General features: G+C 46.0%; 1 protein-coding gene across 4 annotated transcripts in view; it reads right to left on the reverse strand.

Annotated features, from left to right (window-relative positions):
• The window catches only part of wdr33 (WD repeat domain 33), a 138,223-nt gene that overhangs the window by 10,572 nt on the left and 102,737 nt on the right, over nt 1-24,914 (reverse strand). For all 4 annotated transcript variants that reach the window (XM_070883267.1, XM_070883265.1, XM_070883266.1 and 1 more), the window contains exons 14-18: nt 22,320-22,459; nt 21,086-21,238; nt 19,102-20,073; nt 12,771-12,861; nt 9,007-9,481 (exon numbers count right to left, since the gene is read on the reverse strand). In XM_070883267.1, the coding sequence (XP_070739368.1) occupies nt 9,007-9,481; nt 12,771-12,861; nt 19,102-20,073; nt 21,086-21,238; nt 22,320-22,459 (1,831 nt within the window). The remainder of the gene's footprint in view (nt 1-9,006; nt 9,482-12,770; nt 12,862-19,101; nt 20,074-21,085; nt 21,239-22,319; nt 22,460-24,914) is intronic.

Consider the following 24,914-nt stretch of genomic DNA (forward strand, 5'->3'; position numbering starts at 1 on the left):
TTTTTTTTTCCTAATTTATTTCAGGTTTATCATTACCCCATATTTTCTCTCTAACATTTTTTTTTAAATTAGAATAAAAGAAGCTTCTTCACCTCCTGGTTTCCAATCTGTGAGAATTCTGCATTGTGATTGGCTGCTTAGACAGCTTGTTGATGTCACAGCAGCTCGCACTAGGGGATCCCCATTAACTTACACTGATCTCACATACTCGTCGAAAAAGCCGAACTTCTCGCCACAGTGAGCGCAAAATCTGTGGCCAGCTTTCTTCGAAGCCAGTGGCTCATGCCTTTGCTTTGCCACTGACCACAAATTACTGGCATTGCCTCTAAAACCACGCTGTCTGCTCCCTATGTTACTGGTGTTCCTTAGATGTACTTATACAGCATCCAAATTCCCTCAATTTTTCCCACTATGGATTTTTAGGCTAACTGGCCTATAATTGTTAGTTTGAACTTTACTCCTTTTTGAATACTTAAACTACATTGGCCATCCTCCAGTTCCTGTGTATTGGAGTATTTATAGAGCCCTGAAAAATGTCAAAGCATTGCTAATTTCTCCTCAATTCCTCGAATACTGTATTCCAGATGTGTCCCCTGAGGCCCAGGAACCTTCCAGTTTCTGTATAAAACATTCTTTATTAGCTTCTGTATTTGCTAGATTGTTTGGCGTCATTTACGCTGGCTGGAATTGTTTACAGATCTCCTTTGTAAAAACCAGTATGACAAAATCTATCTAACATATCTGCCATGTTCGCATTAATATTTTAACCCAATTTATCTTTTAACAGACCCACTTGTTCTTTGACCTTCTTTCTGCTAGTAACATAGTTGTTATACTCTTGCTGTATCATGTGGTTTATTTGCATTACAAAGTCCGTTAAATTGCATTTCCAGGCGAAGAAAGGTTTCACCTCATGATAATAATCAATAGAGTGGGTTCAAAATCAAGGTATTATATCGTTTAAAATCCAGTTCAATATATGTAAATAAAAGGTCAAAGGGCTAGAAAGTCGCTATTGCCCATTTTGAGGCGTTAATCCTGTCGGTGCGGAAACCATAGCATCCCGTGAAGGTTTGTGCCGCTTACTGCAAAATTCGGTTTCAGCGACGCAAGAGGGTAAAGGAGCGCTAGATCAGTCGTTGCACAATTCTCTCAGGGTGGTGGAACCGAAAATCTCAGCGGTAAATTTCCAGAATGAATGCGCTTGGTGCAAAGGCTGCTACACATCCCCGGGGACAGCCGATTCTTCAAGGCGTGGTAAGATAAGTATGCGCATGCGCAGTTCCAATTTCTCTGTCTGCTCAGAGCGGGACAATGGAGCAGGAAGGAGGTTGCCAGTGTGCACACTGCTTCTCGGCCATGGCCGTGGACGCATTGGTGGAGGCAGTGGAGAGACGCTGGAATGTGCTCCAACCTTCCACTGGAAGGAGGCCCATTCCCAAAATCTTCAGGAGGCTATGGAGGGAGGTGGCCCAGCACGTCTCCGCCAGGAACACAGTGGCCAGAACAGCAACACAATGTCACAAGAAGTTCAGCGACAACAAGTGAGGGTGCGTACCCTTTCTATTAACGTGCAATGCCATAATGTGAACCTTACTTGTTCCATAAGAATTAGGAGCAGGAGTAGGCCATTCAGCTCCTCGAGCCTGCTCCGCCATTCAATGAGATCATGGCTGATCTTCTACCTCAACTCTAAGTTTGAGTTTAAAGTCCTTAATTATCAAGTAGCTAGAGTATCGCGTACACAGTACACTGACCTACGCTGACATGCGTACACTGACCGGCCTACACCGACCCCTACACTGACCATAACCAGGAGAAGGTAACCAGTAGGGTCAATGAGGGTAGTGCGTTTGATGTAGTATATATGGATATCTGGGGGTCCTTGTCATGAAACACAAAAAGTTAGTATGCAGATACAGCAAGTAATCTGTTTTTGTTATGTTGACACTGCCATGTCAAGTACAAGCAGTAAATGGGGGGATAGGGGAGGAGCACCAGTAAATGGGGGATAGGGGAGGGGCACCAGTAAATGGGGGATAGGGGAGGGGCACCAGTAAATGGGGGATAGGGGAGGGGCACCAGTAAGTCAATCGTCCTGCTTCAACCCTTGCCACTGGATAAAGGCCTAGCTCTGTCAAGCCCGTGTGGTGGCTGATGTGCAATGGTCACCACACGTTAACAAAATCCATGCACAGGCATCTTCCACCACCTCAATTGGAGTTCAGGACTGGAACATCGGGTCCTTCATTGAAACATCTGTGAACTTGTGGAAGCAAGTCATCCTCGTTCGAGGGACTGCCTATGATGATGACTTTCCTGCACTGTCACCATATCCCTGGATTCTCTTAATATTCAAACATCTATCGATCTCTGTCTTGAATATACTCAAAGACTGGGCCTCCACAGCCCTCTGAGGTAGAGAACTTCAAAGATTCACCACCCTTTGAGTGAAGAAGTTTCTCCTCATCTCAGTCCTAAATGGCGACACCTTATTCTGAGATTGTGACCCCTGGTTCTCGACTCCCCAGCCAGAGGAAACATCCTCTCTGCATCTACCCTGTCAAGCCCTATAAGAACTTTGCATATTTCAATGAGATCACCTCTCATTCTTCTAAACTCGAAAACATAGGCCTAGTCTACCCAATCTCTCCTCATAGGACAATCCCCCCAGCCCAGGAATCACTCTGGTGAACCTTCGTTGCACTCCCCCAATGCTAAGTATATCCTTCCTTAGCTAAGGTTTCACACAATGTCAAGTCTTTGCAGTACCTGCTCCTTCACTATGTGTACCAGGCCATGGTCTTTGTCGATGAAGACACCATAAAAGTTCAGGCTATGCCCAAGCTATGCTTACCACCTTCTTCCCTACTCAGCCTGACCCCTCCACGCATTCCCATTTCACTCTCGTTATGCGTTCGCAACACTACAGCCTCGTCTTTTACCTTGGGTGGTTGTCACCTAATCCCACTGTTCACACAGCCACTCTGCGCAGCCACGCGGATTTAAATGGAAAACTACTACTTCCATACAGTAGCAGCTATTCAACTATAGTAGGCACATGTAGCACATGATGAGCTGCACACACACTCACTCACACCTTCTTGTGTTTGTTATTGCAGTCGAAACTGGCACACAACAGGGGTGAGCAGAGGTGCACTGGAGGAGGGGAGCCCAACATCCAGGACCTCGCGGAGGTGGAGGAGCGAATGTGCGCCTCATGGGCACACCAGTTAGTGCGGTAGCGGTCGGTGAAGCCAGGTCCCCTGGGGACAGCGACAGTGTGTTAATGACCTTTGTGTTTTATCTAATATCCTTTACCGTTGATATCATATGCCTTACCCCCTTTAGATATAAATGTCCAATGCCTTCTTCCCTTCCTGCCCCCTCCCCTGCTACCATGAGCCAGAAGCGCAGCAGCCTGCCCGTGAGCCCTCCACATCCAACGACGGCGGAGACAAGGAGGTAATGGACCAAAGTCTAGCCACAGAGCGGGATCCACCATCAGCAGCACCGAGTGTGGACACCACCTCGGTGGAAGAGCCGACGTTCCTGGGCTTCGAAGATCCTGAGGCTCCTGGCCCCAGTGGCCTGCAGCAATGCCCAGCGCGAGGGGAAGCTCGGGGGCCAGCTCCCTGGAGGGTGAGTCAGCCCATGGGTCCTGCTCAGAGACACTCAGATGTGGACCTGGACTTGGAGGCTCTGTCAAGAGAGTCCATGATAATGTTTATGGGTGCATTGGAAAGGGTCTCGTAGAGCATGGATGCATTTGCTCTGAGCATTGCCCGTGGCTCTCAGCAGCCCATCGAGCCCATCCTTGCCCGGTTACACAGGGAGATGGACTCAACAAGCGACAGTGGAGTGCCAGAGGTGATGGCGCATGCCATGGTTGACGTGACAGCAGCTATCACATCACAGGCCGAAGCCAAGCAAGGCCTTCATGATGTGATGCAGTCACTGGTTTCTGGCATCAGCTCTGACTGCTGCGTTTCAGACTCAGCGTGCTGAAAGTCAGTCTCAGATTGATGCCATGCAAACACTGACTGCTGCCATCCTCTCTGTATTCCCCACTGTCCAACAGGGAAGTGACGGTGCCGAAGCAGGCTGGCAATGTGTGCTCCAACAGATTGCTCCGGATGCTGAGGCTCTGCCCCGGGGAAGTGGCAGTGGGTCGCTGGAAATGGAAGGTGCTGTCCTTGCTCAAGATGACAGCATTCCAGCTCCCACCCATCACCCCAGCCACCCGAGACTGCTGCCGCCGATGCTGAGGCGGTACAGTCCGCAGTCGGGCTTTGGAGCCTAGAGCTGGTCCAGGGCATCCTGCTAGGCAGTCTGTGGTGTCTTTCTTAGACACAGCAGCCCTCAAGCAGCCTTGCTGCAGGCACTGCGGCCCCATTAAAGAGGAGCAGTAGGCGTGGGAGGAGGGGTTAAAGAAAGGGGTAGCAAATCGTTGAGCAATTTGCCCACTATGGACAGATGTCCTCATCCTGTAAATATCATTGTAAATATCTCGGTGCTGTTGTTTGACGCCTGCTGTTGGTGTATGGGTGTGGACCTAATACATCACATGGAACCTGGTGTGGAATTACAAATGGCAGAGGCGTCTGTACTCATATTGCTGAAGTTGATTGTGTGTTATGCTGTTTCAAGGGGAATTTATTTTAAAAAATGTATTCGTTGCTGGTGAGGGATTGTTGGTGTGCTGTTTGAGGCAAGACTTTTGATGCAGTTAATAAAATGTTCATTTGACCGTTTGCATTCCTGTCTTGTGTATTAATGCGGAATTTCACCGAGATGTGTCATTTTCGTAGCACATAGCCCCGGCCAATATCAGCTATTTCCGTCAGCTTCCTCCATTCAAGAGAAGCGATGCATTATGAGCCGCGGGCGTGTGGCCCTTGCACCGGCAGCATTGCCACAGTGCCTCTCCGTGCCTCCTCCTCCGCCTCGTGTGTCTGGCCATTCGGGGCTTTGCCAGGCTCCTCTTCCTCCTCCTGAGGTGGGGCTGCAATCTCCACGGGCAATGTCTGGGTTCGTATTATGGCCAAGTTGTGCAGCATGCAGCACACCACAATGAATAGCGACACCTGTTGAGGGTAGTATTGAAGGCTGCCTCCAGAGCAGTCCAGGCATCGGAAACACAGCTTCAGCACGCCTATTGTCTGCTCGATGACGTTGTAGGTGGCCGCATGGCTGTCGTTGTAGTGTTGCTCCACTTGGGCGGTGGGGCTGTGGAAGTGGGTCATTAGCCAGGTGCCTAGGCCGCATCGTTTGTCCCTGAGCAGACAGCCGTGCCCTTCCCGTGGTGGCTCAATCATTCGTGGCACAGTGCTCTCACGCAGGATAGAAACATAGAAAATAGGTGGAGTAGGCCATTCGCCCCTTCGAGTCTGCACCGCCATTCAATAAGATCATGGCTGATCATTCCCTCAGTACCCCTTTCCTGCTTTCTCTCCATACCCCTTGATCCCCTTAGCTGTAAGGACCATATCTAACTCCCTCTTGAATATATCCAATGAACTGGCATCAACAACTCTCTGCGGTAGGGAATTCCACAGGTTAACAACTTTCTGAGTGAAGAAGTTTCTCCTCATCTGAGTCCTAAATGGCCTACCCCTTATCCTAAGACTATGTCCCCTGGTTCTAGACTTCCCCAACATCGGGAACATTCTTCCTGCATCTAATCTGTCCAGTCCCGTCAGAATCTTATACGCATCTATGAGATCCCCTCTCATCCTTCTAAACTCCAGTGAATAAAGGCCCAGTTGATTCAGTCTCTCCTCATATGACAGTCCAGACATCCCTGGGATCAGTCTGGTGAACCTTCGCTGCACTCCCTCAATAGCAAGAACGTCCTTCCTCAGATTAGGAGACCAAAACTGAACACAATATTCCAGGTGAGGCCTCACTAAGGCCCTGTACAACTGCAGTAAGACCTCCCTGCTCCTATATTCAAATCCCCTAGCTATGAAGGCCTTCTTCACCGCCGGTTGTACCTGCATGCCCACTTTCAGTGGCTGATGAATCATGACACCCAGGTCTCGTTGCATCTCCCCATTTCCTAATCTGCTGCCATTCAGATAATATTCTGTCTTTGTGTTTTTGCCCCAAAAATGGATAACCTCACATTTATCCACATTATACTGCATCTGCCATGCATTTGCCCACGTCACCCTGCAGCCTCTTAGCGTCCTCCTCACAGCTCACACCGCCACCCAGCTTAGTGTCATCTGCAAACTTGGAGATATTATACTCAATTCCTTAATCAAAATCATTAATGTATATTGTAAAGAGCTGGGGTCCCAGCACTGAGCCCTGCGGCACTCCACTAGTCACTGCCTGCCATTCTGAAAAGGACCCATTTATCCCGACTCTCTGATTCCTGTCTGCCAATCAGTTCTCTATCCCCAATACCATGTGCTTTGATTTTGCATACCGATCTCTTGTGCGGGACCTTGTCAAAAGCCTTTTGAAAGTCCAAATACACCAATCCACTGGTTCTCTCTTGTCCACTCTGCTAGTTACATCCTCAAAAAATTCCAGAAAATTCGTCAAGCATGATTTCCCTTTCATAAATCCATGCTGACTTGGTCCAATCCTGTCACTACTTTCCAAATGCGCTGCTATTTCATCCTTAATGATTGATTCCAACATTTTCCCCACTACTGATGTCAGGCTAACCAGTCTATAATTACCCGTTTTCTCTCTCCCTCCTTTTTAAAAAAATGGTGTTACATTAGCTACCCTCCAGTCCATAGGAACTGATCCAGTCGATAGACTGTTGGAAAATGATCACCAATGCATCCACTATTTCTAGGGCCACTTCCTTAAGTACTCTGGGATGCAGACTATCAGGCCCCGGGGATTTATCGGCCTTCAATCCCATCAATTTCCCTTACACTATTTCCCGCCTAATAAGGATATCCTTCACTTCCTCCTTCTCACTAGACCCATTGTCCCCTAGTACATTCGGAAGGTTATTTGTGTCTTCCTTCGTGAAGACTGAACTGAAGTATTTGTTCAATTGGTCTGCCATTTCTTTGTTCACCTGAATATAAATTCACCTAAATCCGACTGCAAGGGACCTATGTTTGTCTTCACTAATTTTTTTCTCTTCACATATTTATAGAAGCTTTTGCAGTCAGTTTTTATGTTCCCTGCAAGCTTCCTCTCGTACTCTATTTTCCCCCTCTTAATTAAACCCTTAGTCCTCCTCTGTTGAATTCTAAATTTCTCCCAGTCTTCAGGGTTGTTGCTTTTTCTAGTCAATTTATATGCCTCTTCCTTGGCTTTAACACTATCCTTAATTTCCCTTGTTAGCCATGGTTGAGCCACCTTCCCAGTTTTATTTTTACTCCAGACAGGGATGTACAATTGCTGAAGTTCATCCATGTGATCTTTAAATGTTTGCCATTGCTTATCCACCGTCAACCCTTTAAGTATCCTTTGCCAGTCTATTCTAGCCAATTCACGCCTCATACCATCGAAGTTACCTTTCCTTAAGTTCAGGACCCTAGTTTCCGAATTAACTGTGTCACTCTCCATCTTAATAAAGAATTCTATCATATTATGGTCACTCTTCCCCAAGGGGCCTCGCACAACAAGATTGCTAATTAGTCACTCCTCATTACACATCACCCAGTCTAGGATGGCCAGCTCTCTAGTTGGTTCCTCGACATTTGGTCCAGAAAACCATCCCAAATACACTCCAGGAAATCCTCCTCCACCGTATTGCTACCAGTTTGGTTAGCCCAATCAATATGTAGATTAAAGTCGCCCATGATAACTGCTGTACCTTTATTGCACACATCCCTTATTTCTTGTTTGATGCTGTCCCCAACCTCACTACCACTATTTGGTGGTCTGTACACAACTCCCACTAACGTTTTCTGCCCTTTGGAATTCCGCAGCTCCACCCATACCGATTCCACATCATCCAGGCTAATGTCCCTCCTTACTATTGCATTAATTTCCTCTTTAACAGCAACGCCACCCGCCTCATTTTCCTCTCTGCCTATCCTTCATAAATGTTGAATACCCCTGGATATTGAGTTCCCAGCCTTGGTCACCCTGGAGCCATGTCTCCGTGATGCAATTACATCATACCCGTTAACTGCAGTTAATTCGTCCACCTTATTCCGAATACTATCCGCATGGACTCATCATGTACACTGCCAGTATAGCGGGCATTCACTGCGAGGATGCGCTGCCAGGACAACGGGCATTTACTGCAAGGATGCGCTGCTTGTGGTTACACACCAGCTGCACATTCAGGGAGTGGGAGCCCTTTCGGTTTCGGAAGATCTCGGCATTCTGGAATGGTGCTCACAAGGCCACATGTGTGCCGTCAATGGCTCCTTGAACCATCGGGAAGCCCGCTATTCTGGCAAAGCCACATGTCCGCTGCTCATCCTGTTTATCCCTGCTCATCGGTAACATTATGAAGTCGATTCTCTGTCTGTACAGAACCTGTGGCATGTCGCGGATACAGCGAATTGAGAGACGCTGCATATGTCCCCTGATGCAGCCTGGAACTCGAGCTCAAGTTGCTAGGAATCTGTACGGTCAGATAAATCTGCCGCTGCCAAGTAAGAGGTTCACGCACCATGGCTCTGCCGAAACGTTGCACTCACTCCGACCAATCCGGTTGCGCCTCCCTTCAAATAGCCTCCAGTTATCGTCTAAAGAAGCCTGGTTTCTCCGGCGTGTTCAGTGGAGGACGCTAAATAAGACGGTGACACCTAACTTTGTGAGTGGGGCGCTAGCAGGTCATTGCTGATGTCTGATGTCATGATCTGACTGATGTTACATGGCTGGCGGTAGCGATTTGCGCCGCCGGTAATCCTGAACCAAATTTCCCGGTGGGGGCGCTACAACCTGCATGGTTTAACGCCTCTCCGGGGCACTACACAGCCGAATTTCTAGACCAAAGTATTCTTGATTAAATAGGGCTGCGTGCAAAAAAAAAGTTCCCCAGTAAATAAACTGCTCAGAATTTATTCTCACCTGTCATCCCTCCGCCCACGAAAACGTACATCTTCTGGCTCCCTGGAGAATCGTTCATCTAATGGTTTCCTTCCATCCCAACCTTGAGGTGGACCCCGGCTTGGACCCCTGTGCTCAGGATCCCCAAAGTCCCTGTACTCCTGATCAGGAGGGAAATCCCGCTGAGGACCAGGTCCCCGTCGCCAACCCTCTTCATGAGGCGGCGGGCCCACGCGATTATCAAACTCCCGCGACCTGTGGCTGTATCGCTCATCCTTCCGGAAATCGTCGTGATACTGATCCGGTCCTTCAAAACGATCGTGGTAGTCTTGCGGTGGGCCACGCCTCTCTGCAGACCCTCTGTTTTCCCGGGGATCCCCCCAGTCCTGGGACCCCCTGTAAGGAGGTCCCCGTTCAGAATCACGTTCCACGCTCTGATCACGCCTCATTTCCTGTGGGTGGCCCATGTGATGGTTTGGAGGACCATGAGATTCACCTGTCAAGACAAAATTCGTTTGACACTATTAATTAATGCAAACAGATCAACTATATGGGCACAAAAACGCAAGAGCTATCCTCCCCATGCACAGTGGCATTTAATTGAACAGATTGATTGTCCAATCAAATGTGCAATGTAAACAGTGATGATCCATTCACATGTTGATTGCAGTGCCCAAAGACATTAAAGCAGCAAGATTTGAGGGCTCTGAGGTCGTATAGTTGACAGATCCAGTACATAGTTGTTAACATTGTCAAGTGTTTTGTTTTCCTCATATATACTTCACTTCACTCAGTCACTGAAACATTTGATTTCCCATAGACTGCTACATGGACAAGCAATGGAGGAATAGGAACAGTGCTTGTGCTGTGTTATGTTGTCCGTTGACACAGATTGAAAAAGACTTGCATTTATATAGTGCCTTTCAGAACCTCAGGATGTCTCAAATTTGCTTTACAGACATTGGAAGTATTTTTTGAAGTGGTCACTGTCCTAATGTAGCAGCCAATTTGTGCACAGCAAGCTCCCGCAAGCAGCAATGAGATAATGACCAGATAATCTGTTTTAGTGATGTTGGCTGAGGGATAAATATTCGACAAGACATCAGGAAGAACTCTCCTGTTCTTTTTCAAACAGCATCATTGAATCTTTTACATCCACCTGAGTAGGCAGACAGGGCCTCGGTTTAATATTTCATCTGCCAACAGTGCAGCACTCCCTCAGCACTGCACTGGAGTGTCAGCCTAGATTTTGTACTGGAGTGGGACTTGAACCCACAATCTTCTGACTCAGAGGCGAGAGTGCTACCCACTGAGCCACAGCTGACACTAAAAAGTAAACCAACTCTGTAAATCAATCCACAAACCTGTGATTCTGTAAACCCGCAAACCTGTAACTGGATTAATTTGCAAAATTCTGATGAAGTAAATCCCAGATGTACACTAGGATTACTTGTAGAATCGTAGAAACGTACAGCACGGAGGCCGTTCGGCCCGTCCTGCCTCTGTGCAAGAGCAGTCGTGTTTAGTCCCACATCCCCGCTTTTTGTCTGCAGCCTGTAAATTCCTCATCCCCAAAGTACCTGTCTAACTGCCTTTTAAAATTATTTATGCAATCAGCTTCCACCAGCTTTTCAGGTAGAGCGTTCCAGATCCACACACTGAAAAAATCCCCAGCTCCCCTCTAGATCTTTTTCCAATGATTTTCAATCTATGACCCTAGTTACTGACGCACTCACCAGAGGGAATAATCTTTCAGCATCCTACTAGTGATTATTCCCAGCACTGCGGTGAGGTCTTGCAGTTAAAGACACAGATGCCTTACTGAAGAGGTCATCGACAACTGTGAGCTTGTTTTTTGCACTGTGTGGGAAAGATGATTCGCCCTTCAGTCTGCTTATACCAGTATCAAAGGTGAGCCAAGCTTCTGCCTTTACTAGGTGAGATGATTTATATTTCAGACATTTTCTTAAATTCGCCCATTATCTGAAATGAGGTGCACTTATGTGACCTAGACATTGTCACAAATGACAATATTCTCTGTAGCTATAGTTGAAATAGTGCAGTATTAGACAACATTAGAAATTGAATGTGAGAAACTGCTTCAAGAGCAAGTGTTAGACCAACCTTTGCAACAATTTTACGTATTGAGCAAATGGTGAACATGGAATCATTTTAGGAATCATTTCATGCAACTCGCCAAGGCTTCTTCGACAGCACCTCCCAAACCGTGACCTCTACCACCTAGAAGGACAAGGGTAGCAGGGGCATGGGAACACCACCACCTTCAAGTTCCCCTCCAAGTCACACACCATCCTGATTTGGAAGCATATCGCCATTCCTTCATCGTCGCTGGGTCAAAATCCTGGAACTCCCTCCCTAACAGCATTGCGGGCATACCTTCACTACATGGTCTGCTGCGGTTCAAGGCGACGGCTCACCACAACCTTCTCAAGGGCAATTAGGGATGGGCAATAAATGCTGGCCATGTCAATGATGCCTACGTCCCGAGAATGAATTAAAAACAAGTACAATATGCTGGACCAATTGTCTCTCTTTAGCTGAGAAACCTTGAATCAGGGGGCGTTCAATTTGTTCTTTTTGAACATTTCTCTCCCTCACCTTACAATTTTTTCACGGTCAGTGCTACTCAACAGCAAACGTCCACTTCAGTTGTGACTGTAAACTTTTATAGTTCAATCAATGCCAATTATCTACCTGCTGCAACAAGAGGTGGGACCCCTGCAGGTTCAGCTGGTTTCTTCTGAAATGGAGCACTTTACTTACATGAAGTAACAGAGTAACAATCAGTCACCTAACAAATCAATGACCAACTGAGACTAGCGAGCACGACTGGCTGGTAGACCGACTATCCCAATTATCACCTCCTGTTTGAGAACCAATCACTGACAAAAAGAACTAGTGAGCTAGCCAATCAGCACCCTCTTAAAAGTGAAGCCATACAATCTGATATAGAGTGAACTTCGGATTACAGTAAGATTTCCAAAGCACAATGCATCAAGGATCTTATTTTAAACTGTTGCAGGGTCAATAATATCTTATTTATAATGCCCACTTTGCTGTTAGGACTCTGTTATTTGTGCCTTACACATTGAAGTGTGTTAATATATAAATCACTGGTGCTTCTTTCCTCTTGTCAAGATAGTGTCAGCTGCGGCTCAGTGGGTAGCACACTCGCTTCAGAGTTAGAAGGCTGTGGGTTCAAGTCCCACTCCAGGGACTTGCGCACAATAATCTAGGCTGACACTCCAGTGCAGTGCTGAGGGAGAGCTGCACTGTCGGAGGTGCCGACTTTTGGATGAGACGTTAAACCGAGGCTCCGTCTGCCCTCTCAGGTGGACGTAAACGATCCCGTGGCACTACTTTGAAGAAGAGCTGGGGAGATATCGCCGGTGTCCTGGCCAGCATCACTGAAAAAACAAATTATCTGCTCATTATCACATTGCTGTCTGTGGGAGCTTGCTGTGTGCAAATTGGCTGCCGTGTTTCCTACATTACAACAGTGACTACACTTCAAAAAGTACTTCCATTGGCTGTAAAGCACTTTGGGACATCCGGTGGTTCTGAAAGGCGCTATATAAATATAAGTCTTTCTTTTCAGTTACAAGTAACAACGAATCAGGACCTTCATGGCCCTTTAACTCAATAAACCTTACACACAGAAAAAGTTCCACACGGCAGTTTCGTAAGTGTGAGGTTTGAGAAGGCGTCCACCCTCTATGCTTCTGTGGAATAAATCTGTGTATGTGCATTGCTGCTCGTCTCACCTTTGCTTGGCCCAGGACCTGGAGGTCCTTGATTGGAGGCAGGTAATCGACTCTGTGGTACCATCAGCAACGGTGGCACTTGGTTTGGAGCCTTTTGTGGAAAGAAAGTAATAAATGAGTCAACTGTGAGACACAGACCAATGCAAAAAAAAACCTGTGATGTTTCATAAATCAGACTGGACAGAAATGAGTTAGATGTTGCACAACCAGAAAAAAAGAGCCAACTTTGGGACTTTATTTTGCACCGTGGTATTTCGTTGTAGCAAATATGGTCAAAAAACTGGCATGTTACTCAACGCCAATTTAATTGTCTTTTTGAATGTTTTGCTTAAAATGAGTGCTGTATCATGTAAGGAGCTGAATGGAAGGAGTTATTGAGAATGGTATGAGGGAGTTGCTTAACAGTACAAGTGCAATTCAGCAACAACTTCAATTAATATAGGACCTTTGTCAGAACATCAGAGCAGCCCCAGGCACTTTACGGGGGAAGGGATGGGGGGGGGGGGCGGTAGGAGGAAGCGTTGGCAAATGGGCCATTTTAATTGTGTATGTCAAAGTTTTTTTCAATTACTTCTCCTCAGTTGGTTCCCCAATAAATCATTGGATCTCACTGATTATACAAAAATATTGCCCCCAAAATCAACAGGAATAATCAGGATTGTTTTCTAATCATTTTTAAATAACGAGGTCATGAGGGCACATTTATCCATCCTTTTTTGGGGTGCTGCTACACCACAGGCGGCTTGGAGTCAAGTGTTGGAGCAATAGGAATCAGCAGAATTGTGATAAACAAATCCGACTCTCTCTGTGACCTGGGACCTGTCTGTTCCAGCGGGATCTGTTCCAGCGGGATCTGTTCTGGGTACACTGTACAAAAGGAAGACTCTACTAACACCCTCAAAATCGTTGCTGTCTCAGTGTGTGCAAGGTGGCAAGTATAGGAGGGGACCCAATAACATTCAAATAGGTCTGGGCAAGATATAGGAGTTGACAAATAGCAAATGGAATCCAATGTACGAGGTAAAACATGGAATGAGTAATACAAAAACTCATGTAACTGGATAGGTGCCCAATGGCAAAGGTGGATTTGGGTGCAGTTATCAACCATTGGGTTCAGAACAAGCCTATTCTTGGATTAAGATGCATTTCAATGGTAAGGTCATTCTTAGAATAATGTGTTGAATCTTTCTAAAGGATACTACATAACATAAGAACACAAGAAACAGGAGCAGGAGTTGGCCATTTGGCCCCTCGAGCCTGCTCCGCCATTCAATAAGATCATGGCTGATCTGATCATGGGCTCAGCTCTACTTCCCTGCCCTCTCCCCATAACCCTTCACTCCCTTATCGTTCAAAAATCTGTCCATCTCCACCTTAAATATATTCAATGACTCAGCCTCCACATCTCTCTGGGGCAGAGAATTCCAAAGATTCACGACCCTCAGAGAAAAAATTCCTCATTTCAGTTTTAAATAGGCGACCCCTTATTCTGAAATTATGCCCCCAAGTTCCAGATTCTCCTACGAGAGGAAACATCCTCTCTGCATGTACCCTGTCAAGCCCCCTCAGAACCTTAAACTTTTCAATAAGATCATCTGTTATTTTTTTAAACTCCAATACGTAGATACAGAGTAAAGCTCCCTCCACACTATCCCATCAAACACGCCCAGGGCAGGTACAGCCCTGGTTAGATACAAAGTAAAGCTCCCTCTACACTGTCCCATCAAACACTTCCAGGGCAGATACAGCACAGATTATATATAGAGTAAAGCTCCCTCCACACTGTCCCATCAAACACTGCCAGGGCAGGTACGACACGGGGTTAGATACTAATGTATATAGAAGATAAGAATAACTTGTATTACGTTGAGACCTGCATCTCTGGCCGACATAATTTAAACAGTTTTCATTACAGAAGATAGATGTCGGACATGGACCAGGTCTTTAAAATGCTGGAAAGTAGAGATAATGAGGCAGTAAGCAGGTCAGATCCACCACTGCCTGATCAGAGGCCGTAAACATTCACTGAATTCTTTTAGCTACATAGAAAATATGTGGAAGACTCAATAAAAACATAATGAATTAATCCGATTAATCTTGAGAGTTGTGAAGATAAGCTCAGACATTGCCAATCGAATCTCTATGCAGCAGTATGGCTAATTTTGTAATTCTAAATTACGAAACAGCCTTGCATTTAAACAGTGGCCTTATTATATCTGGTAAATGTCCCAAAGCCCTTCAGACACAATGAATCATTCTAAAGGACAGTGACCATTATGTAAACAACACAACAGCCATTTTGCGCACAAACTCTCTCAAACACCAATGCTTTCAATGTTGTGGGTGGGGGAGGAGATGTTGGCCCAGAGAAGCAGAGAACCTCCTGCTCCTCTTCAAATAGCACCAATGGGAACTTTAACATTCAGCTGAACTAATCAGAACAGGCCTTAGTTTAATGCCTAATCGGAAAGGCATAACCTCAGACAATGTAGTCTCCCTCAGTTTTGCAATGGATGGTTAAGTTAGATTATGTGCTCAGATCCTGATATGGGGCTTGATCCTATAACCTACCAACTGAGCCAATGACTATAACACTCGGACTAAATAGTGTGCAGCGTGACATGACACAGTAAAGGTGCAGCAGTTATAATGGGTGACTTTAATATGCACAGATTGGGCTAGCCAAACTGGAAGCAATACGGTGGAGGAGGATTTCCTGGAGTGCATAAGGGATGGTTTTCTAGACCAATATGTCGAGGAACCAACTAGGGGGGAGGCCATCTTAGACTGGGTGTTGTGTAATGAGAGAGGATTAATTAGCAATCTCATTGTGCGAAGCCCCTTGGGGTAGAGTGACCATAATATGGTGGAATTCTGCATTAGGATGGAGAATGAAACAGTTAATTCAGAGACCATGGTCCAGAACTTAAAGAAGGGTAACTTTGAAGGTATGAGGCGTGAATTGGCTAGGATAGATTGGCGAATGATACTTAAGGGGTTGACTGTGGATGGGCAATGGCAGACATTTAGAGACCGCATGGATGAATTACAACAATTGTACATTCCTGTCTGGCGTAAAAATAAAAAAGGGAGGGTGGCTCAACCGTGGCTATCGAGGGAAATCAGGGATAGTATTAAAGCCAAGGAAGTGGCATACAAATTGGCCAGAAATAGCAGCGAACCTGGGCACTGGGAGAAATGTAGAACTCAGCAGAGGAGGACAAAGGGTTTGATTAGGGCAGGGAAAATGGAGTACGAGAAGAAGCTTGCAGGGAACATTAATGCGGATTGCAAAAGTTTCTATAGGCATGTAAAGAGAAAAAGGTTAGTAAAGACAAACGTAGGTCCCCTGCAGTCAGAATCAGGGGAAGTCATAACGGGGAACAAAGAAATGGCAGACCAATTGAACAAGTACTTTGGTTCGGTATTCACTAAGGAGGACACAAACAACCTTCCGGATATAAAAGGGGTCAGAGGGTCTAGTAAGGAGGAGGAACTGAGGGAAATCTTTATTAGTCGGGAAATTGTGTTGGGGAAATTGATGGGATTAAAGGCCGATAAATCCCCAGGGCCTGATGGACTGCATCCCAGAGTACTTAAGGAGGTGGCCTTGGAAATAGCGGATGCATTGACAGTCATTTTCCAACATTCCATTGACTCTGGATCAGTTCCTATCAAGTGGAGGGTAGCCAATGTAACCCCACTTTTTAAAAAAGGAGGGAGAGAGAAAACAGGGAATTATAGACCGGTCAGCCTGACCTCAGTAGTGGGTAAAATGATGGAATCAATTATTAAGGATGTCATAGCAGCGCATTTGGAAAATGGTGACATGATAGGTCCAAGTCAGCATGGATTTGTGAAAGGGAAATCATGCTTGACAAATCTTCTGGAATTTTTTGAGGATGTTTCCAGTAAAGTGGACAAAGGAGAACCAGTTGATGTGGTATATTTGGACTTTCAGAAGGTTTTCGACAAGGTCCCACACAAGAGATTAATGTGCAAAGTTAAAGCACATGGGATTGGGGGTAGTGTGCTGACGTGGAGTGAGAACTGGTTGGCAGACAGGAAGCAAAGAGTAGGAGTAAATGGGTACTTTTCAGAATGGCAGGCAGTGACTAGTGGGGTACCGCAAGGTTCTGTGCTGGGCCCCAGCTGTTTACATTGTACGTTAATGATTTAGACGAGGGGATTAAATGTAGTATCTCCAAATTTGCGGATGACACTAAGTTGGGTGGCAGTGTGAGCTGTGAGGAGGATGCTATGAGGCTGCAGAGTGACTTGGATAGGTTAGGTGAGTGGGCAAATGAATGGCAGATGAAGTATAATGTGCATAAATGTGAGGTTATCCACTTTGGTGGTAAAAACAGAGAGACAGACTATTATCTGAATGGTGACAGATTAGGAAAAGGGAAGGTGCAACGAGACCTGGGTGTCATGGTATATCAGTCATTGAAGGTTGGCATGCAGGTACAGCAGGTGGTTAAGAAAGCAAATGGCATGTTGGCCTTCATAGCGAGGGGATTTGAGTACAGGGGCAGGGAGGTGTTGCTACAGTTGTACAGGGCCTTGGTGAGGCTACACCTGGAGTATTGTGTACAGTTTTGGTCTCCTAACTTGAGGAAGGACATTCTTGCTATTGAGGGAGTGCAGTGAAGATTCACCAGACTGATTCCCGAGATGGTGGGACTGACCTATCAAGAAAGACTGGATCAACTGGGCTTGTATTCACTGGAGTTCAGAAGAATGAGAGGGGACCTCATAGAAACGTTTAAAATTCTGACGGGTTTAGACAGGTTAGATGCAGGAAGAATGTTCCCAATGTTGGGGAAGTCCAGAACCAGGGGTCACAGTCTAAGGATAAGGGGTAAGCCATTTAGGACCGAGATGAGGAGAAACTTCTTCACCCAGAGAGTGGTGAACCTGTGGAATTCTCTACCACAGAAAGTAGTTGAGGCCAATTCACTAAATATATTCAAAAGGGAGTTAGATGAAGTCCTTACAACTCGGGGGATCAAGGGGTATGGCGAGAAAGCAGGAAGGGGGTACTGAAGTTTCACGTTCAGCCATGAACTCATTGAATGGCGGTGCAGGCTAGAAGGGCTGAATGGCCTGCTCCTGCACCTATTTTCTATGTTTCTATGTTTCTAAACTGGATTAAGAAAAGGTCCTTTGAGTCATTCCGTACCATGTACATGTACTTGCCCCAACTTCATCTCCTGACAGAGGTGGATACAAAATACATTTGCTGGAGTATACATCTCACACCCCAAAGGTAACTGAGCAAAAGCTGTAGGATGCATTTCACAGAGGGAATTCGCATGCTTCCAACAGTACGTGCACTCGTGTCATTGTGACTCATTTGGCAGCACTCTCATCTTTGGGCCAGAAAGCTGTGGTTTCAAGCTCCTCTCCAGGACCTGAACCCATAATCTAGGCTTGCACTCTATTGCAATACTGAGGGACTGCTGCATTGTTCAAAGTGTCATTCTTTAGATCAGATGTTATTCTGCACTTCACTGAGGTGGAGATTATTCGTAGAAGACCAAAGGCCCAGTCTTTTGAGCAACAGATTATTCATCTCATTGTTCTTTGTGGGATCTATCTTTGTGTAAAATGGCTGCTGTGTTACCTACAAAATAACATAATTGCATTCAATGCAAGTTCTTGCAGGTGAAGCTCTTTGAGATGTTTCTCAGAGACATGTGCCGCATAAGTGCAAATCTTTTATTCTTTGGTCTTATTGCGATGTTAGAACACTCATTAAAAATATTAAAGAAGCTTGCAAGTGACATAACACGACACCTGGTATAATTCTTAGGCTGAAATTGTAGTGCCCTACTTTTAGTAGCAACATAAACCCCATTCTGCAACATGCATGTTCAAAAACACATGGGTGGAGTACATTAACTGTGGGCCACCTTATTTCACTTATCTTCAGGTACATGGGCTTGGTTGCCTCAGTGAGGTAGGCTCTTCTATCTATCCTTCACTTCAGCGATAGGATAGATTTCCCTTTCTCTCCTTGGCGCTGCCATATTTGACATGTCAGGGGTTATTGATTGCCTGAACATCAGCAGTGGAAAACTTGAATAATGGGCAGAATATACTGGCCAGGGCAGTAACGATTCCTGGTAGGGAATGGACCACCCAGACTGAAGGAAGTTTGAATAAAATCTTTACATAAACATTTTCTGAACAACTCGATGTTTCCAAGTATTCAATTGAAGCCAAATAGATTTAGCTTCCTTGCATTTTCAATTGTGTTGTACTGTATATGGATATGGCTTGCGTAATACTTGGCGTGACACCTAATAAACACAGGATGGCTCACCTGGTTAAATGGCATTCTCGGTCCATCACCCAGCAGTGATGGCTTGGCTGGTTGTTGAAAGGAAGGGGCTTGATGAGGTGGCCCTTGTGTGTTTGAAGTACCCTGCTGAGGATGAGGTGGCCCTCCCGGAGCACCCTGTGGCCCTTGAGGTCCTGGTGGCCCTTGCAGGCCCTGGGGATGCCCTTGAATTCCCTGTGGAGGTCCTTGCATTCCCTGCGGAGGTCCCTGCATTCCTCTTGGGCCCGATGGCCCTTGCATTCCTTGTGCCACAGGTAATCCTTGAGGTCCTGGATGTCCCTGTGACCCTGGATGACCTTGGGGTCCTAAACCTTGTTGAACATGCGGCCCTTGCTGTCCTTGAGGCCCCGGGTGATTTTGGGGGCCTGGAAACCCCTTTGCGGCGTGTGGTCCTGGATGTCCTTGGGGTCCTGGATGTCCTTGGGGCCCTGGATGCCCTGGGGGCCCGGGATGTCCTGGGGGTCCTGGATGTCCTGGGGGCCCTGGATGCCCTTGGGGCCCGGGATGTCCTTGGGGCCCCGGATGACCCTGGGGCCCTGGATGACCCTGGGGCCCCGGATGACCCTGGGGCCCCGGATGAACCTGGGGCCCCGGATGACCCTGGGGCCCCGGATGACCCTGGGGCCCTGGAGGTCCTCCTGGGCCATGAATTCCTTGTGGGCCTGCATGTCCTTGGGGGCCCATTAATCCTTGCGTCACGACAGGACCCTGCATGAGTGGGGGGACTTGAGGACCCATTTGTCCTGGAGGTGCTGGTGGTCTGAAATTGCCTTGGGGTCCTGAATGTCCGAGCGGCATATTCATCTGCATCTGTTGAGGTGGAAGTGGCTGTTGAAATCCTTGTGGAGGCTGCGGGATAAATCCTTGTCCTGGGAAGGCCTGTGGTGCTAAAGAAGCACCTTGCTGCTGCGCTTGTTCTGCCTGTTTTTGTGCCATCCTCTCAATCTTTAGCTGCTGTACAGAAGAAAACACATAAAACGTAAAGACTTTTTTTTTTCCAATTTGGGAACTTATCAGAGACTATTGAAGAAACCTGGTGGACACTTCAGTCCGATGAGTCTGTCTTTAAAGGGATCATCTAACTGAGGGCGACAAACTTCTTTTTAGGTAGCATTGATAGAAGTTTTAAGTAACGCTAATTTTCTGCTCCTGACCCCAATCACATTATGCACCATTTTGACCACCGCACATTTTATAGTGGGTTTAGGCAATGGGGTGAGGCGTACAGACCACAAAGTCCAGTTCAATCGCTGTCTCTGCTGAGCTAGCCGATCTCAACAAAGGCAGCAAGAGGAGACCTACAATTGGCCTCAAAGCTCCTGGAGGAGATCAGCACAATGGCTATCCAGTGGTTCCTGCTGGAATTGTGCTTCTGTGAGAAGAGATAGGGCTGTGATGCCGCCAATTCGTGGTCACATTGGTTGCTAGCGTAGGCAACCCTTGTACACGCATAATGGCTGAGTCCGCATCTTCAGCGCAAGGTTTCCCCTACAGGTTGAGACTAAAATAACACAGGTAGAGCTGTTGCATACAGAAGCGATGAGACAGAAGATTTCCACTGTATAAGAATAGCTTGCTCTTCTGGGAACTGCACAAATGTCCCAGAGCAACATTTCCTCTGATTTTTTACTCCTTCAAAGAAGTGTGCAGTCTTTGCTCTCTGATTGGCTGAGACTACGAAATCAGTGTCCTACACACTAACTTGTATGTGGGGCAGCATGCTGGCTTTCTAACATGACGCTGTCATGGATCAGCCCTCATTTTATTTTGCTCTTTGGATCCAACACTTGATCAATCAGAGTTAAAGATTCAAACAGGTAACAATCACCAAAAACATTTCTCTTCATGTTAACAACAATGCCTGAAAGCTAAAGGCTACAAATTAGCCTCCAGACTGTGTAAGATTAAATGACAAGTTGGAAGTGTCCAGGTTATAAAGACTGAGGCAATGACGGTCTTCTCTAACCTCCAAGAGCAGAGGATTGGTGTACTGCAGAGCAGCCATCTCCTGCTCGATTTCTGCTTGAGATTTCTTCTTTTCGTCTAGTTTCTTCTCTTCTATTCTCTCAATCTTTGGCTCCGTAACAGGGATTGTGAGAACCTTATTCTGAGACCAGGCCTGCAGACAGAAGATAGACATTGCATGACATTCACATATTTCTCCCACCTTCAAATCCCACCATCTTCCCATGTTTCTGCCGCTTCAATTTTACATAATTTCACTTCACTGAAAAATGTTCAGTGGATGTTTTGTTTGCTGTTATACAACAAAGCATTAATTTGCTTTCTGTAAGGTAGGAATGTGCTCTGTAGTTGATACAAATCAGTTGTTGAATGTATGCATCTCATGGGAGTCAGGTACCCTGTATACCCTCCATCTTGCCCGGTATACCCTCCCCCTTACCCTGTATACCCATCTTACCCTGTATACCCTCACCATCTTACCCGGTATACACTCCCCATCTTACCCTGCATACCCTCCATCTTTTCTGGTATACCCTCCTCCCTCTTACCCCACTCCCTCTCCTGAAGACAGTAATCATGTGGTGATAGGGTTCTGTAAGCAGTGGCAGTGTTCCAATAACCTTCTCCAAGCCTCGTCGTGCAAGAGTCTAGACAGTGAATGGTGGTGGGCTACTCAACCAAAAGAGACCATCCCTATTCCGAGATAGTCCTTATTGTAATATATGCACCTGTGAGTATGCTCACAGGTTGGTAGAGCTGTTGAGTTGGGAGTGGCTTAGCCATTCACGTGATGTCCACAATAAAACCCCAGCCAGTTGGGTTCGGGAATCCATGGTGAGGCAGGTAGTTGTGAGCCTGGTGGATGAACTAGTAATGTGTAGTGTGATTGTTAAACCTTTGCTAATAAACCAACTAGTTCTTAATAGCAATGTGTTACTATGAATTCTTAAGCAAAGAACTCATTACACTTATCCTCAAATACATATCCGCTGTCGACAGAGATTGCCGGGCAACAATCAGAGGCTGGAATTTTGGGTTTTTTTCTTCCTCCTTCCTGCGAACACTGAAGCTAATTATTGCGCCCTCACTGCCCTGCAACTGAGCTTGGCTAAGTCAGCACTCACCAAGGATTAAACCTAGGATATTCCCCCTCCGTCTGGTTCAGTGCCACACCATAAAATGCATCAAGGATTTCCTGCCTTCAGACAGGAGTGAACATACTGGTTCTGACTGACCTGTTGAAACTGTACAGGAATTGGCTTCGCATACGGGACTTTCTTCTGTATCACTTTCTTCTGATCCTTCAACATCATCTCATCCATACCCCAGTCCAATCCTGGGATCGCCATCTCCACCTCATTCACTTCTTCTTTGTCTGTAAAAAAAAAATCATGCTTTATAAGGCTATGAAACTAGACAGCAAATTTTTGAAATATTTTTGGAGTGACTCATTTTAACAAATCTATACACCATAAGTGCAGCCAAGGCCTTTTTAAATGAAGGAATTGCTGGAATGCTGACCCTTAGCAATACCCAGTAAAGGATTGTTTTTTTTTCTTTCGCAAATTATGTAATTATTCATCTTTGTCGAGGTGCTGTTCTGGATAAATGGTGGGACTTCTTTGCTGTGTTTTGTTAGGATATACCAATGCAGTAAATATTTTTTTTCCCCTCTTGCCAATTTTCTCCAAGATCTCCTTAAGGGACTGACTTCCTGCTGCAGAACTGTTCCATCGGAACTAGCTTCTGAATGCCCCACACAAGAGAGAATTGTGCGTGTGTGAGCCGAGGCACTCGGTGCTGGAAATTATTCAACTATGTATGGCGCTATAGCTAATCCCAATCCTATCCTTACCTGGCATTCAGACACAGTCACGTACATCAGGGGTCCCTGGGTATTGATCATACACTCTCTCCCTTCCCACTGTGCTTGAAAATCCGGTCTCCGTGTTGAGAGACCCATGAACAAGGGCATTTTTTACACTTGCTCATTTAATCTCTGTCACCTTTCGCACCGGAAGTTCTTAACGAATTATATACTTGCATTGGAGGCAGTTCAGAGAAGGTTCACAAGGTTGATTCCTGAGATGAAGGGGTTGTCTTATGAAGAAAGGTTGAGCAGGTTGGGCCTATACTTATTGGAGTATTAGAAGAATGAGAGGTGATCTTATTGAAAAGTGTAAGATTCTGAGGGGGCTTGACAGGGTAGATGCAGAGAGGATGTTTTCCTTCGTGGGGTATCTAGTACTAGGGGGCATAGTTTCAGAATAAGGGATCGCCATTTTAAAATGGAGATGAGGAGGAATTTTTTCTCTCAGAGGGTCGTGAATCTTTGGAATTCTCTGCCCCAGAGAGCTGTGGAGGCTGGATCATTGAATATATTTAAGATGGAGATAGACAGATTTTTGAAAGATAAGGGAGTCAAGGGTTATGGGGAGTGGGCAGGGAAGTGGAGCTGAGGCCAAGATCAGATCAGCCATGATCTTATTAAATGGCGGAGCAGGCTCGAGGGGCCGAATGGCCGACTACTATTTCTTATGTTCTTATGTTAATGAACAGCACAGTCTAAACCATGAAGTGGAAGTTAGAATAGTGAAATCAATGTCAAATCAAGTACAGAAAGTGAAATAAAGAGGGAAAGATTGGATAGAGAAAAAAAGAGACAGAAAGAAAAAGCAAAGAAAATTAATTTAATTTTTTTTTTTAAATCTGCAACAATTGCATTCTGAGGAATGAGATTGCACACGAGTAAACGTGAATTTTCAGTTCCAGAGAGCTTGTTTGGCAGTAATTAAGACTTATCACGACATTAATAGAGAACATGGCTGAAGTGGACAAGCCCTAACTTTCCTTGGAGAGTTGAATCCGTATCTACAGTGCAAGTCCAGGAACGTCACACCGCTCACTACATTTGAATGGGGAGCAGAAAATGAGCTGCCGTTTTCACATAGTTTAGAGGGGCGGCGCCTCTCGGACATAAACCTCTGGATTTTCGTGATTAACTGTGCATCTGCACTCGCCTAAAGTTGCTGTCCAATTTGTTAATAAATAACAGTGAGTGCCGTTTGCTTCACTGTTATTTGTATAGTATTAGCCCAATGTCATTTTTCTGGTCTTTTAATTGCACTGTTTTGAATGATATTTTTAACATTCTCACTGACACCTGCTCTAGTGTCTGGTTTCTTTGAATGCATTTATATGGCATAAGTATAAGTCACATTAAAAATTGAAAAGCTTCTCCAATTATAGGTTCTTAAACTTGCTGTGCCCGAATGATGGTTAAATGAGTTGAAACTTACATTTTAAGACTCTGTGGGCTGGATTTTCGGTCTTTTGCCGCCCCTCTGAGCACCCCGCGGGGGGGGCAATGGCGGCAGAAAGCACTTGCGCCCGGGCGGCCAGCTTCCAGTACCCCGCCAGGATATTCGGTGGCGGGTTTACAGGGGCGCAGGGCAGTACCGCCCGGGAGCGGCGAGCCGATATGCAACGTCCCTGATTGTGACACCAGCTTGATATTTGGATCGCACCCGCTCCATAGCGCCTCCTAATGGAAACTTCTGGGAAAGCTGGCGTTCGAAGCGGTACCGGCCAAAGTGATTGAAGAAATATCTACCTCAGGTAAGTGTGATTGTTTTTTTATTTTTGCGATTTATGTTGGGGTTGCATCAGTAATGAATTGGGAATGTTTTTAGTGGATTTTTTCAGGTTTTTTTTCCCTTTACTGGAAGCCTCTTTTAGGGCACTTCTAGGCCAGCTGTTTAGCTCGGGATTTTCAGTTGCTCAGCCAGCTTAGCGCCCTAAAAGAGGTGTGGAACCTCCCTTAGCGCTCT

This window comes from Pristiophorus japonicus, chromosome 6 (genome assembly GCF_044704955.1).
Source record: "Pristiophorus japonicus isolate sPriJap1 chromosome 6, sPriJap1.hap1, whole genome shotgun sequence".
Lineage (NCBI taxonomy): Eukaryota > Metazoa > Chordata > Chondrichthyes > Pristiophoridae > Pristiophorus > Pristiophorus japonicus.